The sequence below is a fragment of the Ptychodera flava genome, chromosome 17 (assembly GCF_041260155.1).
Source record: "Ptychodera flava strain L36383 chromosome 17, AS_Pfla_20210202, whole genome shotgun sequence".
NCBI lineage: Eukaryota > Metazoa > Hemichordata > Enteropneusta > Ptychoderidae > Ptychodera > Ptychodera flava.
In genome coordinates, this window is record NC_091944.1 from 34237630 (window position 1) to 34253451 (window position 15822).

Consider the following 15822-nt stretch of genomic DNA (forward strand, 5'->3'; position numbering starts at 1 on the left):
ATCAAATGTTTTTCTCTCACATAAGCTTATGTCTCCGCATTCAAAGTCTGCGTCGCAATCAATTGTTTTTCTCTCACATATGTCTCCGCATTCAAAGTCTGCGTCGCAATCAAATGTTTTTCTCTCACATATGTCTCCGCATTCAAAGTCTGCGTCGCAATCAAATGTTTTCTCTCACATATGTCTCCGCATTCAAAGTCTGCGTCGCATTCAATTGTTTTTCTCTCACATATGTCTCCGCATTCAAAGTCTGCGTCGCAATCAAATGTTTTTCTCTCACATAAGCTTATGTCTCCGCATTCAAAGTCTGCGTCGCAATCAAATGTTTTTCTCTCACATATGTCTCCGCATTCAAAGTCTGCGTCGCAATCAAATGTTTTCTCTCACATATGTCTCCGCATTCCAAGTCTGCGTCGCATTCAATTGTTTTCTCTCACATATGTCTCCGAGGTATGCCTCAGTGTACGTTATTCCGCGAAGCATAATTTCTATCGAACAGCGCTATTGACAACGACGAACATTGTATCAAGTTATTTTCAATAGATTATCGATCGAAAATTTGTTTGGACGGGCCGGGCGCTCGTGTGTTGAGGTCACGTAATAAACATTTCCACAATAACCCATATATTGACTTATACACTTAAATATCAACATTGAAGGTATCCGTTGGTTTCCTGTACTGAAATTAAATCGACGACAATTTTTTAGTTTTGGTGATACTTTTACGTACGTTTCGGCACATTTTGGCGCACCTCGGTGTAGTTTGGCGCCATTGTGAACGGGGGGGGGGGGACTACACGCGAGTGGGCGAGACAACAATGTATCAATTTCGGACAAAAGGATATCGATCGATAACGTTCACTGCACGATTACAGTGGAGACTCTACGCCCGTTCGCCTCTGTTCTGTGTTATTCTTGCAGTTTACTGGGATTTTCATAGTTAATATTCGCCAAAATTTGGTATAAATTACAACAACCTGACTGGTATTTGGTCTGTATAATTTAAGAGACGCTAACCGATTAAAATGGGTCAATATTAGACCCTGATTCTGCATATGCAAACGCTGTAAGATCGCCATTTTATTGAGGGCAAGAGCAAAAATTCAGCGATCGGAAAAATAAAATGCAACTAAAACAAGTTTCGTCGAGAAATTCAAAAAACTAAAACGACAGCAATTTTGTATATATATCAAGGAAACACCGTGCCACTTTTCACTATAATTGGTTCAGAATTGAGAAATTTGAACGAGCGATAGTTGTACGGTCTGTTCTGTACATTAAACGCAATTGTTTTCTATGGGAAATCGAGCAGAGTAGACACATCGTAAAATGAAAAATACATCTGAAAAAAACCGTTGGTTTAACTTTTTCATTTCGCTGTTATTTTTTATAATATTTGGTATGACACATATCATGAAGGGTAACTAAAACTCTATGGTTTTATTTTTTTTAGTTTCCCTCTTTTTTATGAAATGACGAGTTGAAGATCGTTTTGCTGTTGACTGTGTTTTTACTTGATTTTGCATATGTCTCTTATCGCTTACGTATTTTTGGAATTTCCTTGTGAAATTCTTCCCAAAATATTATAATTGTAAGGGCAGCATATACGGGAAATAGGACCTGTTGCTCTTTCATTAATATTTAGATGTGCAGCAAGGAAATACGGCGAAATTTTCAACATGACGCGGGAGGTGAAATTGACTCTCCGAACGCGCACTCCACGTAGTGCACTACGGCCAAAGGCGCCCCATTTTGTACGGTATATAGCGTCCCGAATTTTTGCCACACATACGTGGAGTGCGCGTTCGGAGAGTCAATTTCACCTCCCGCGTCATGTTGAAAATTTCGCCGTATTTCCTTGCTGCACATCTAAATATTAATGAAAGAGCAACAGGTCCTATTCCCGTATATGCTGCCCTTACAATTATAATATTTTGGGAAGAATTTCACAAGGAAATCCAAAAATACGTAAGCGATAAGAGACATATGCAAAATCAAGTAAAAACACAGTCAACAGCAAAACGATCTTCAACTCGTCATTTCATAAAAAAAGAGGGAAACTAAAAAAATAAAACCATAGAGTTTTAGTTACCCTTCATGATATGTGTCATACCAAATATTATAAAAAATAACAGCGAAATGAAAAAGTTAAACCAACGGTTTTTTCAGATGTATTTTTCATTTTACGATGTGTCTACTCTGCTCGATTTCCCATAGAAAACAATTGCGTTTAATGTACAGAACAGACCGTACAACTATCGCTCGTTCAAATTTCTCAATTCTGAACCAATTATAGTGAAAAGTGGCACGGTGTTTCCTTGATATATATACAAAATTGCTGTCGTTTTAGTTTTTTGAATTTCTCGACGAAACTTGTTTTAGTTGCATTTTATTTTTCCGATCGCTGAATTTTTGCTCTTGCCCTCAATAAAATGGCGATCTTACAGCGTTTGCATATGCAGAATCAGGGTCTAATATTGACCCATTTTAATCGGTTAGCGTCTCTTAAATTATACAGACCAAATACCAGTCAGGTTGTTGTAATTTATACCAAATTTTGGCGAATATTAACTATGAAAATCCCAGTAAACTGCAAGAATAACACAGAACAGAGGCGAACGGGCGTAGAGTCTCCACTGTAATCGTGCAGTGAACGTTATCGATCGATATCCTTTTGTCCGAAATTGATACATTGTTGTCTCGCTCACTCGCGTGTAGTCCCCCCCCCCGTTCACAATGGCGCCAAACTACACCGAGGTGCGCCAAAATGTGCCGAAACGTACGTAAAAGTATCACCAAAACTAAAAAAATTGTCGTCGATTTAATTTCAGTACAGGAAACCAACGGATACCTTCAATGTTGATATTTAAGTGTATAAGTCAATATATGGTTATTGTGGAAATGTTTATTACGTGACCTCAACACACGAGCGCCCGGCCCGTCCAAACAAATTTTCGATCGATAATCTATTGAAAATACTTGATACAATGTTCGTCGTTGTCAATAGCGCTGTTCGATAGAAATTATGCTTCGCGGAATAACGTACACTGAGGCATACCTCGGAGACATATGTGAGAGAAAAACATTTGATTGCGACGCAGACTTGGAATGCGGAGACATATGTGAGAGAAAAACATTTGATTGCGACGCAGACTTTGAATGCGGAGACATATGTGAGAGAAAAACATTTGATTGCGACGCAGACTTTGAATGCGGAGACATAAGCTTATGTGAGAGAAAAACATTTGATTGCGACGCAGACTTTGAATGCGGAGACATGTGTGAGAGAAAAACAATTGAATGCGACGCAGACTTTGAATGCGGAGACATATGTGAGAGAAAAACATTTGATTGCGACGCAGACTTTGAATGCGGAGACATATGTGAGAGAAAAACATTTGATTGCGACGCAGACTTTGAATGCGGAGACATATGTGAGAGAAAAACAATTGATTGCGACGCAGACTTTGAATGCGGAGACATAAGCTTATGTGAGAGAAAAACATTTGATTGCGACGCAGACTTTGAATGCGGAGACATATGTGAGAGAAAAACAATTGATTGCGACGCAGACTTTGAATGCAGAGACATATGTGAGAGAAAAACATTTGATTGCGACGCAGACTTTGAATGCAGAGACATATGTGAGAGAAAAACATTTGATTGCGACGCAGACTTTGAATGCGGAGAACAGGTAGTTTGGGCCACCGTACGAATGCGTTTATCACGTACAGTTTTATTTTTTTTTGTTTTTTGCTTTTTACAGCTGGTGACTAAAAGTCTTCTAGTTCCCATTGTTTCGGTGATCAATTTTCTAGTTTTTTACAAGATGTAATACTTGTTCTGTTGTGAGGCAAATTTGAAACATGTCGCCACCTTTTCTGAGCAGACGAAAGATAACCTATTATTTGTTTTTAGAGGTGGGGACTTCAAATATACTTTGAGTTGGAGGGGACTTCAAATTTACTATAGAGTTGGAGAGAGGCCCTTTAACTTTTTGAGTCGGAGGTACTTGAACAAATCAGAGAGAGTTGTGATTCTCCCCCCCCCCCCCCCCCCCCGAGATATCAAAGATATGAATGCAGCCTTACCAGAATCCTGTACTGCCCTACACAGTGCTTGTAGACATCGTATCAAGTTTTCGGAAATTTCAGCATCCGTCTAATCATTGTATATTTTTGTGTGAGGAAAATACACGAATTGCCGATAGCCACGTCACAATACATGTCCACATTTTGGAAAGGTCATCATGACCAGAAAGAACCTTGTAGGCATAACACAATAACCCATTCATCACAAAGGTCACTCGACCGGGTCAAAGATATCAAATCAGCTGATTCTTTTCGACAGCGTGAGGACGACCGGCCAACGGGCCGACCGAAGCTGACGCCACGTCCGTACATATCGTCGTTGCAGTTAGTATGGCACATATTACGGGCAAGTGAGTATCTATAGGTTACTTATCAAGTTGATACATGGGCAGACTGGTTGGTAGGCCGGTTGGTAAGTCACATGAGTAAAAACATGCCCTTGACAATCTGACCGCACGTACAGCCTGTGTATAGCCCTGCGTACCTTGCTGTGTTCCCGGCGTTATCGGCCTCCCACCACAGCCCTGCTGACTTTCATAGGAAAAACCGGTGGACGCGGTCCCGATCGGGTTAGTGGTGGGAGCTAGGCCTTATATTACGCCGGAAACACATAGCCTGTGTATAGTCCAGCGTATTTGTGTTACCGGCGGTAATCGGCGTTAGGGACCCGTCATTATTTACGGCCTGTGGGTCGGAGGAATTACATTAGACACCCCCAACCATGATGAATTCGAGTAAACCCCGTCTCTAACACAGAAAGTTTGACTCACTCCAGCTTGAAAAAGTCAAGTTGTTTCGTGAATAAAGCCGTCAATAATATGTTACCCCAATATATTACAAATTTGTTCACCAAAATAACCAGTGTATCATCTTGCAGTACGAGATTCAGCAATCAAACCGATATTCTGTATGTCCCTAGGGCGAGACTTGTCGTAACGTCACAATCTCTTAGACACCATGGTGCCGTCACTTTCAATTCACTGTCAGAGAGTGTTCGGGCATCACCTTCGTTGAACACCTTCAAAACAAATTACATCAGGACATATTTGACGTCACGTAATGTTTAAATGTTTTCGTCTTTAAGCTTTTTAGATCATGCGTTGTTTGTACTGATCATTTTACCGCCCTTTGTTTGATGTTTTTAGTGTATGTTTTTGTGCCTTGTAATTTTATTTCTTGTGTACTTTGTATGTCATAGAGGGCCCTGGGGAAGATTAGCATTTATGCTAACCAGGTTTCCTGTTAAGGATGTTTACCCTCTTTAAATAAAGTTTAAATAAATTAAAAAATAAATATCAATACAAGTATTTTTATAATTTACGGATACAGCAATAGTAAAGACCTTTCAAATCCTTTACCCTTCCAAAGTATCATTAGTTGCCTCATGACGGTTGAAAAAGGTGAAATCAACAAAATAAAAGTCTAAGTCCCAACAAAATATCGATATAAAACCTTACCCATGTAGTATTGTTTAATTTTGATGGGCATAATTAAATGTCAAAATGTTCATTGAACTTAAGTCAATCAAACATATATTTCTATGATAATTAAGGATGGGGAATTCATAAAAGTTCAGTTTTGTTCTAGACCCTGTGCACTAATGTAAGGCTATTTACAAAATACCGGAATTTATGTCCGAGTACATTGTGTAGTGGAGGTTATTGATCGAGACCATAGTTACAGACGCAGGTGTATTATAATAACGGTATGACATGATCAGCTTAGAGAATTTTATAAATATAATATCAAACTTTTTTGTTTCTGCAATATTATATTTATCAAGTGATTGCCAAATAAAACGTGTCTCAAAGTGGACAGAGAAAATAAACAAGACGAAGAAAACAAAAATTTAATATAGAGATTCAATTTACATTTGGTTGAACGATATAAGAAATCTCTATCGCTCAGGTATTTTTGGACGATGACAAATTCTCTTGCAATAAAAGATGGGTTTGTTATCGAGGCGCTCCACTATACTTTGTAGAATTCGCTTTCTTTACATATTCTCCAAAGTAATCAGTTCCCTGTGGAATAGAGTGTAGATGTTTCTAATGCTTGATGAGGCAAGTATAAAAATTACTCATTTAGTGGTGATAGTCAATATACTCGGTATACATACATATACAATTGTACCATGTTTTTTATGAAATTGTACCATTTTTTAAACTATTATGTTTTTTATTCTCTAATATTTGTATCATTTCATAAATGCACCGAATGTCCCAGAACATTTTCCGAAAAATGAGTATTCCCCTTTCTTCCTCTCCAGATTTTGTGCAACCCGCTTTGGAGCTTTCAATTTTTGAGAGACCCCGCTCTCATTTCACCGACCCCCAGGCCGTAAATAATGACATCTCCCTTATGCTTCTGCGTGTACCAGAATTCCGTGGAGTCTAGGATCTATTTATACTAACATGTGGTTAGATAACAGACTATTCATAGCGTGTACACGGAACATTCATGAATTAGTTAAAAGCTTAGCCCCGTAATGAAATCAGGTGGCATTCATAGCTATAATTAACTCACAACTGAGTACATATCTGTGAAAGACATTTAAGCATATTTACATACTTGGCCTGTGCTGCAGACTGTGCAAACAGAATGTAATACAGCATACACTTGAAGTTCAAAATCAAACAGAATCAGATGTATAATTTTTGTCAAGCTGAGATCAGGAACTGGGTAAACTGTGGTGAACATCGGCTCACAGTTGGTTATATATAGCCAACATATGTGGCAAACAGCTGTAACCCTGACGTCATCATAACAGGATGCCAAAGGTCATATTTATTTTATCGTATTTCAGGTGATCTTCTCGACCAGGCCTCTGTACATGCTGATGGCATCTGTTTTTCACTGCTTGGCGAAATTTCATCGTCCGCTGACCGCAAGCGACACTGCAATTGATAATCGTGGAAGTATCTAACCGTCCGCTGAAAACCGGCGAGTATAAACCAACGATGGCTCTCAACAAGAATGTCCTGGCATTTGCCACATCGCAGTTCGCGTTCAACATGATGAACTCTGTTTTCACTTTCTATTACGTAAATATATTCCTTAATAGATACGAAATATCACAAAACTGGTTCAATGTTGTCCAAGCTATCTATATGGTTTGGAACGCTTTGAATGACCCTTTATTTGCATATTTCCAGGACAATTCCGATCTGGCTATTTTTCAAAGCAGACGGTATTCCATTTTGTATGGAGCTCCCGTTATGGCCATATGTTTCCTGTTACCATGGTTTCCATGGGCAGACTACCAGCAAAACAGTATGTTGGTAGGAATTCATTTATTTGCATCACTGTTCCTGTATGATGCACTCTATACCCTGATCGGTTTGGCACAGTGTGCGCTTTATACAGAAATGTCTCACCGCCATGAAGATCGTCTGCAACTCACGAAATATGGCACCATTGCGTCACTGCTGGGATCCACGTCAGTTTTCTGGTGCGAATTATTCTCGAACAGTTTGAACAGTTACGGAAACTTCCAGATCACATGTATTATTATTGCCTTCATCAGCTGGCTATCCTTAAGGTACACAGGATATAACGCAAGGAGCGAGTATGATACGGTGGAGAAAAATATGGCCGACCCTGAAAACGTGCAGACGGCAGATGTACTGACCAATGAGAAGCCACAATCCCTTCTGAAGGGATACTGGGAAATAATTTGCCAGAGCAATGTTTTGATTTTAGTAACAGTAAACTTTTGTACTGAGTTTCACATGACCTACGAGAGAAACTTTCTGAAGATATTTGCAGACGAACTCATACCGAAGGACCACATTTCAGACCTAACGAGAAAATTACTCTATGGATCTGTCTTCGTTCTGCCTCAGGTCTGTAGAAACTTTATTTTTAAGAAATAATCTCGGCCCATACTGGACGAAAGCAAACTTTGCACGACATGATGTGGGAAGCGAAGCCGAGTACATTATGGGATGCAAATTCACTTTGAGTCCATTATGGGTCAGAAGGGGATACATAATTGCCATTATTTTATAGTTTTGGCAATGCCAGGGAATTTTGTAGATACAGAAAGTATCCTGGGCCATACTGCTCGATAACTGAGTACATTATCAGTAATAACCTTGGGTAATGCCGTCGCAAATTTCACTGGTATTGACAAACCCATAATATAATTCATATTATATTATATTATACCTTTGTTAATTTTGCGATGTCATCCCTCAAAATTATAACTGATACTATATCAAGTTATCCAATATTGTTGCCCAAGATATTTTCTCATCTACAAATTCACTGGCATTGGCAAAACTGTAAAATAATAAATAATATATCGATATCCCCTCGCGGCCCATAATGGATTCAAGTAAGCTTTGCTAACTCTATAATGTACGAGGCGAAGCCGAGTACATTGTGTCGTACAAAGTTCGCTTTCTTATCGCTTTGCCTAATTATAACATCATTATTTACTTATTAGCACATTGTCTTGTGAGTGTGAGTTTGAATTTCGTTTCACCAATGCATTGTATCATGAACAAATTATTCAATTATTACAAAGTTTCTGAATTACACCGTAAGATCTCTCTTTTGACATTGTAAAAATTGCAATGCACGTCTTCAAATGTGTTCTAGTTGAAACAAGATCTTGTAAAATTTTCTGCGAGTTTGTGGTATTTTGTCAGCCGATTGTACATTCTTCGATTTATTAATGCCACTTGGAACGACCATTTCATCGAAGACGAAGGCTGAATCAGAGGAATCTCATTTTAATCTTACAATGCATGCATATCTATCTCTGTATCTCGGTTATTGTGACCTTTCATGACCTTTCATTTCAGATTGTCGTGCTCACATCGAGTAAATTTGTACAAAAATACGGCGCTTACCAGCTTTATCGGTTAGCCTTCTACATCAAAATACTTAGCTCCCTAGTGATGTACACAGCTGGACCAACACACACGTGGGTAATGGCTGCCTTTTTCTTGGTTGACACGTAAGTAACACTGCTTCCTCGTCTTCTCAGGAAGTCCGGGGTATCAAAAAGCATTCAATCAAGGTGCAAGGTATAATTTCTTCCTTCAACTGTGTAGATATAACGCGTCATACTGACAAATATTCATAGGTCATACTGCACATATAGAATTGCGTCTCGTGAAGGTTTGATTTCAACAAACAAACTCAGGATTTAGAGTATCTTGAAAGTGTAGTTGAACCCCAAGATGGCGTTTTTGTTTTGATATAGTTTTGTTTTTATAGTTAAATTCCTTTCAGAAAGTGTTTGCAACCAAACATCTCTCTTCATGACATCAGTATTACAATGAAATCAGCGAAAATTTTGCTGCTGTCCCATCATTTAAGCTCCATCGACTCTACGTTTGATTCCCATCATTTCCATTTTATTTTTTTCATTTCTTGTTCTACTCGTAAAACCATTTTTAATGCCCGATGCTATCGTGGATAAACGATTTTTATTCTTGATAGATGTATGGACAGTCGATCACGGAGAACGGTACATGAGTACTCTGTTCGACTTTTGTCGGGAAAATACGTTTTTTCTTCTGCTACTTTATGTTACAGTTGTTGAAAACAGTCTACAGTGTCACAACTAACCATCTTCGACTATCTTCCATTGTCATTGAATAACTTCGCATAATGTAAGCAATGCGTTGTCTTGGCATGGCTAGTATATAATACTTTGTGTTTATCATACACCGAGGAGAAGAAGAATAAAATACTCATAAGCTTGTTTTCCTGAACAAAACAATATCGCAAATATGCACAGTTACTGTCCTTTTTGTTACAGTGCTCTTCCATTCGCAACATCCAGCTATTTCAGTATTCTAATGGCAGACTGCGTTGACTATGATATGAGATTGCACAGGAGGAAGTAAGTCACTATCTCTCAGATTCAATTGTGTTTGTATAAGTTTATTGTTTTATGAAATATACTTCTATGTGTTCGAGGAATGGTAACAGGGGATGCGGCGGATCGACAAATTTTCTACAGGAGAAGAAGAGTCTTACTCTTTGTGTTTTTCAGAAATTTCGGAAGTGTTTTGCCGTCGTTTGTTTCCATAATCGATTGTCACGGCGTGGTGGAGTTCGATTTGTGTTTTCTGACTGTTGAGCATCCAATCTATATAATGTAATGTAATGCAATATAATATAATCGATTATTTCATTTTCGCTTACCTGTCTACCTCGTCAACAGCAACGTTTTACTGTCTTTTTGTAGGTCTCCGTTATCATCTATGTTCTTTGGAATGAACGCACTCTTTATAAAACCTGCACAGTCATTGGCCCCTGTCTTTGTGGTAGGCATTTTGAAATCCAATGGATACGGCCAAATAAGGGCGGACTCTGACCCCAGCGTCGCCGACCAATTACACGGCACGATGTTTCAAGTGTTGTGTATGCTGCCGTTTGTCTTAGGTGTTGTGCAGTCACTGCTGTGGACCAAGTACACTCTACGAGATAGTCATTTGACAACACAAAAAAGTTGATGAATAAAAACCTATTTCTCGAACGAATATTTTTATAGTGATCTGTTATTTTCTTTTTAATACGTGTGAGATGATAGAATGTGGACATCAAAAATATCGCTGCAAAACATATCTTACCTCAAAAAATACTGATGCAAAGTTTAAGAAACCCTATACAAAGATCTTCTCGCGAAATTTCAACATAGAAATAACGTCTGGTCGATTCATGATCATCAACAGGAGAAAACTGTCAGCGTCACAATTTATGCTGCAGTGGTAAAATGAAGTATCAATACCATACATAATTCTATGCCACCCTTGGCCGTACAACGTTGTGTCAAGTTTTGCGGAAATTTAAACTTCCGTCCACTCATTTGAGCCCTTGAGGAAAGTAGAATGACCGATTACCACATTAACGTAAAAAAAAGACATCCCCCCATGTTTGAAGCAGGGCATGAAAAGATTTTGAAGCAACTTTTTGGCCTATCACAATATCCAAGTAATCACAAAATCAATATCTTTGTGTCAGGTCAGTTTCTCAGGCCTGGGAGGTAGGTCATTTTGCTTTGGCGCATGTAAAAAAGTCACTGCCCTTTAAGAGTGCTCATCTAAGCGTTCTCCAAGGATGATGAGAGAACTCCATAACATACACAGTTTGCAGTATAGGGGCAAATTAGGCACTAGGACACTACCCTTCCACTGAACTATATGGTATAGTATGAAAATTAGGATTTTATTTCTGCTGTACCATGAACCGCCTATACTTTAGACACATGCATATATCATCAGGTATGATAATGGGAGTCGGAAATAGCTAAAATAAAAGCTAACGTCTAATCTTTTCTAATATCCTCACCCAGGGATATTTGATTCATTGCTGAAAATGCTCCCACTGGCATCAGTAGAGATACAATGTATATAGTGGGACGCAAAGTGGAGATAGTTTAAGAAATAAAGTTTTCGTGAATATGCATGCATTCTGTATTTAAGTGTTCAGTCAGAATGGGGTTTGCCCTCCAAAACATGGAACATTTGGACTCTACATAAACCAGGACTGCGTTTTAGGATTGCAGGAATAATTCATACAGATAAAGTTCCAGATGCACATGCAGCGACAAATTGATCCGAGGTGTTCTATGTGGTGCTTTAATTTTAAGAGAGTAGTGATTCCATTTCATACCATCCTACAATTGAATTAAATGCCTCACACATGCAATCAATTGCACTATTCGGTTTCAGTACGTTTTCAGCGTGCTCTTCGGGTACATACTTTTGTGGAGGGACTGTGATTTAAATTATACATAATTATTTACGGCCGTTTGGGCGGAGGAATATCATCGGAAACTCCGAAACTTCGAGTACACCCCCCTGCTAACCATGATGAATTTGAGTAACCCTTCTCTAACTCAGAAATTTTGACTGACCCCCTCCCACTTAGAAAAGCTAATACCGATACATGTATTTGTTAAATTTACATAAACACAGCAATAGTAAAGACCTTTCAAATCCTGATGTACCCTGCTAGATTATAATAGCATGTCTCATGGCGGTTGAAAAAGGTAAAACTAACAAAATGAAATTCAAAGTGACAACAAAATACATACATAAGAGCTAGTAATTAGTAACTAGTAACTAGTATCCAACCATACAGTACATTGTTTAACTAGGATGGGTATCATGACAGGATTTCACTAGGATATCCAACTGGGCAGAATTTGAACGTACCGGGGAGAACACACGAGAGCTGAGAGGGAAGTGTCAGAGGGGGTGTCCTCTATATTGCGTGGAAAATTTTGAGAAATTGATGTGTGCAATGGCGCAGACTGGTGCAATCTGAGAGGTGTTTCTAATTTCGTTTTTTTATTAAGTAAAACTGTTAGAACACGCCAGGGGGGGATCACGAGAAGGGGTTTCCCTCTCGTATGGAAATTTTGAGAAATTGACATATGTAGAGTTACAATCTGAGGGGTGTTTCAATTTATTTTGCACTCAGTAAAATTGTTTGAACATACCACAGCTGGCGCTTTATGGGTGATCGTATCAGCATGTCAAAGGTGATTCGTATCGTTTTTCTGGCGAGCTCAAGGTCCAGCTATTGTGATACTGTTTACTTTTCTATTGCAGGATGTCATTGTCCGCTGACCTCAAACGACCTCGCCATCGATAACCTTTTGCACTGTAGGATCTAACCATCAGTTGATAACCGGCGAGGAAAAACCACGATGGCTCTCAACAAGAATGTCCTGGCATTTGCCATATCGCAGTTCGCCTTCAACATGATGAACTCTGTTTTCACTTTCCACAACGTTAATATATTCCTTAATAGATATCGAAATATCACAAAACTGGTTCAATGTTGTCCAAGTTATCTATATGATTTGGAACGCTTTGAATGACCCCTTGTTCGCATATTTTCAGGACAATTCCGATCTGGCTATTTTTCAACGCAGACGGTATTCCATTTTGTATGGAGCTCCCGTTATGGCCATATGTTTCCTATTCCATGGTTTCCATGGGCAAACTACCAGCAAAATAGTGTGTTGGTAGGAATTCATTTATTTGCATCACTCCTTCTCTACGATACGTTCTTTTACTCTCATCGGGCTGGCATTGTCTGCACTTTATGCCGAAATGTCTCACCGCCATGACGATCGTCTGCAACTAACGCGATATTGCACTATTGCGTCAATGTTGGGTTCACGTCAGTTTTCTGATGCAGCGAATTATTTTTGAATAGTTTGGGCAATTACAGAAACTTCCAGATCGTGTTTATAGCTATTGCCTTCAGCTGGCTTTCCTTGAGATATACAGGGTGTAATGTAAGGAGTGAGTATGATATCGTAACAGTGCAGAAAAACATGGCCCGGACCCTGAAAACGTGCAGCAGACGACAGACCTACTGACCAATGAGAAGCCACAATCCTTCCTCAAGGGATACTGAGAAATAATTAGTCAGAGCAATGTCTTAATTTTAGTAACAGTGAATTTCTGCACTGACTTTCACAAGACCAACGAGAGAAACTTTCTGAAGATATTGCAGACGAGCTCATACCGAAGAACCACATATCAGACCTGACGAGAAAACTGATATATGGATCTGTTTTTGTTCTGCCTCAGGTCAGTAGAAGTGCTTAAGTTCTCATATCATATCTAATATCTCACGCCATGGCATCACCATTTGCCTTTGTTTGAATATTTTTTGTGAGCATAGATCCAGATAAATAAATAAATAAATAAATAAATAAATAAATAAATAAATAAATAATTTGAAAGTACTTGATTAGATGGTTAAAAGTTACGTGTGTGCAAGACATTCGATTTTGGAATTTCACTGAAATGTTGATTCACTATGCATTGGAGTCTATTAGGTAACTATGAATAATATTTTTACAATGCTTAACTATTAAATCTGTGCTTGTTCGACAATTGACACAAATGTATTTCATTCAAATAGGGTGTTTGGAAGCTCAGATGTGGACATCAATAATGATTTTTGAATTTTACCTAAAAGTATACACTTTTCATGTGAGTCTACACATAACTGTTAAATATTTCCCTAGCAAAACTTGCTATATCTCTAATGTGTAAGTAATAGGAATTGTTCATTACCCTCACTGAGCTCGATTACAAGAAGACAAGCTTCAGAGTTTTCAAGGCAGGATGCTCATGTAACCGATCTTTATACTTTGTTCATATTTACAGTTAAATGACTTCAGAGAATAAAATCATGCAGCGAATCATGTTTATTTCCCAGAATATTTTTGAACACTGAAAATGCTTTTTGACGGAATCTATACTTATGAAAATTATGTGACCCCCTCCCTCTGAGCTGTTTGGAAAAATACTGACCCCCTAGCAGTTTTCAAATTAAGGTGACCCCCGGCAATAATAACTGAACGCTCCCTAAGTTCACCAATCCTGAGGCTATTCAGTTCTGCTACATCTTTTTAAGCGTTATGAAAAATGAATAATTTCAGTCTTGTTATGGTTCAGCACCAGCATGTTACTTCTCATCCATCCGCGAATATCATCAACACACGTTTCAACACTGGTGCTAACTTCGTCAGGTTTATTACAGATAATGTACATCTGTGTATCATCAGCATACATCATGCAGTCAAGATCATGGCCGATTATAATATCGTCTGGTGGTACTGTGTAGAGCGTGAATAAAATTGGCCCGAGGACAAATCCCTGAACACCATATTTCACTTGCGAATTAGGAGAAAGCACAGTTCCAACCTTGACACGATGACTGCGATCAGCCATAGACCTTAAAAACGTTTTTAAGGTCTATGGATCAGCAAGATATGATCGAAACCATGGAAGTACTGTAAGAGTGGTGCCACATCTAGATCGAGGCGATGTAATGAAACACCACGGTCGATGTGTGCAAATGCGGGGGACAGATCAAGCATGACGAGAACAAATTCTTCTTTTGATTCAGGGCAAGCATAATGTCGATATGGACAGTTAGGAGAGCGGTGTCAGTGCTATGGTTAGCACCATATCCACTCTGACATCTTTTGAACTGCTTAAACCTGTTGAGATGATCATATAACTGTTGGTAACATTAGCTCTAGAACTTTGGATAGGAAAGGTAAATCAGACACTGGTCTGCAGTTCTTCAAGATATTCTGGTCGAGATGCATTTTTCAACAATGGCCGAATTATATGACTTTGAATGATCCAGATGAAAGTGATGCGTTGAACAGTTGAGCAAGGAATGGTGCGATCGCGAGCAGATCGATGAAGTCGTGAATGAACTTCGGTGGCAACACGTCAAGGTCACATGATTTTGAGGACGACTGCTTTATTAGTGTAGTTACATCGTCAACTGATATTGTATCAAAATTGGTGAAGGTGTGATTCGGTGAGACATAGATATTCCAGAGCATTCACCAAGGCCTTCCCGAAGTTTGGAAACCTTGGAGTCAAATATGTTCAGGAATTTTGACGGCATATGCTTCAGAGATATATATATATATATATATATATATATATATATATATATATATATATATATATATATATATATATATATATATATATATATATATAATATAATCTATTCGAATTAGTTGCCCTTCACACTTGATAGCTGAGCAACAATGTCAAGCTGTCTCTTGTTGTATATCTTAATTGAACGAATATATCCTTGATACCTATCAGTACCCTTTCCTACGATGGCATCTACACGCCACGGAACTTTATTACTTTTGAATATGAACTAAAATTTTTCTTGACAATATCTTTAATATTTGTAAGAGACTTTA

General features: G+C 38.5%; 1 protein-coding gene across 1 annotated transcript; it reads left to right on the plus strand.

The window, feature by feature from the left end:
- Positions 1-4346: 4346 nt before the first annotated feature.
- LOC139116129 (transmembrane protein 180-like) lies at positions 4347-10594 on the plus strand. The gene is made up of 5 exons (XM_070678672.1): positions 4347-4503; positions 6898-7936; positions 8903-9057; positions 9868-9951; positions 10300-10594. Exons 2-5 carry the CDS (start codon positions 7052-7054, stop codon positions 10565-10567), a joined length of 1392 nt encoding a protein of 463 aa, XP_070534773.1. The 5' UTR covers positions 4347-4503; positions 6898-7051; the 3' UTR covers positions 10568-10594.
- Positions 10595-15822: the final 5228 nt, after the last annotated feature.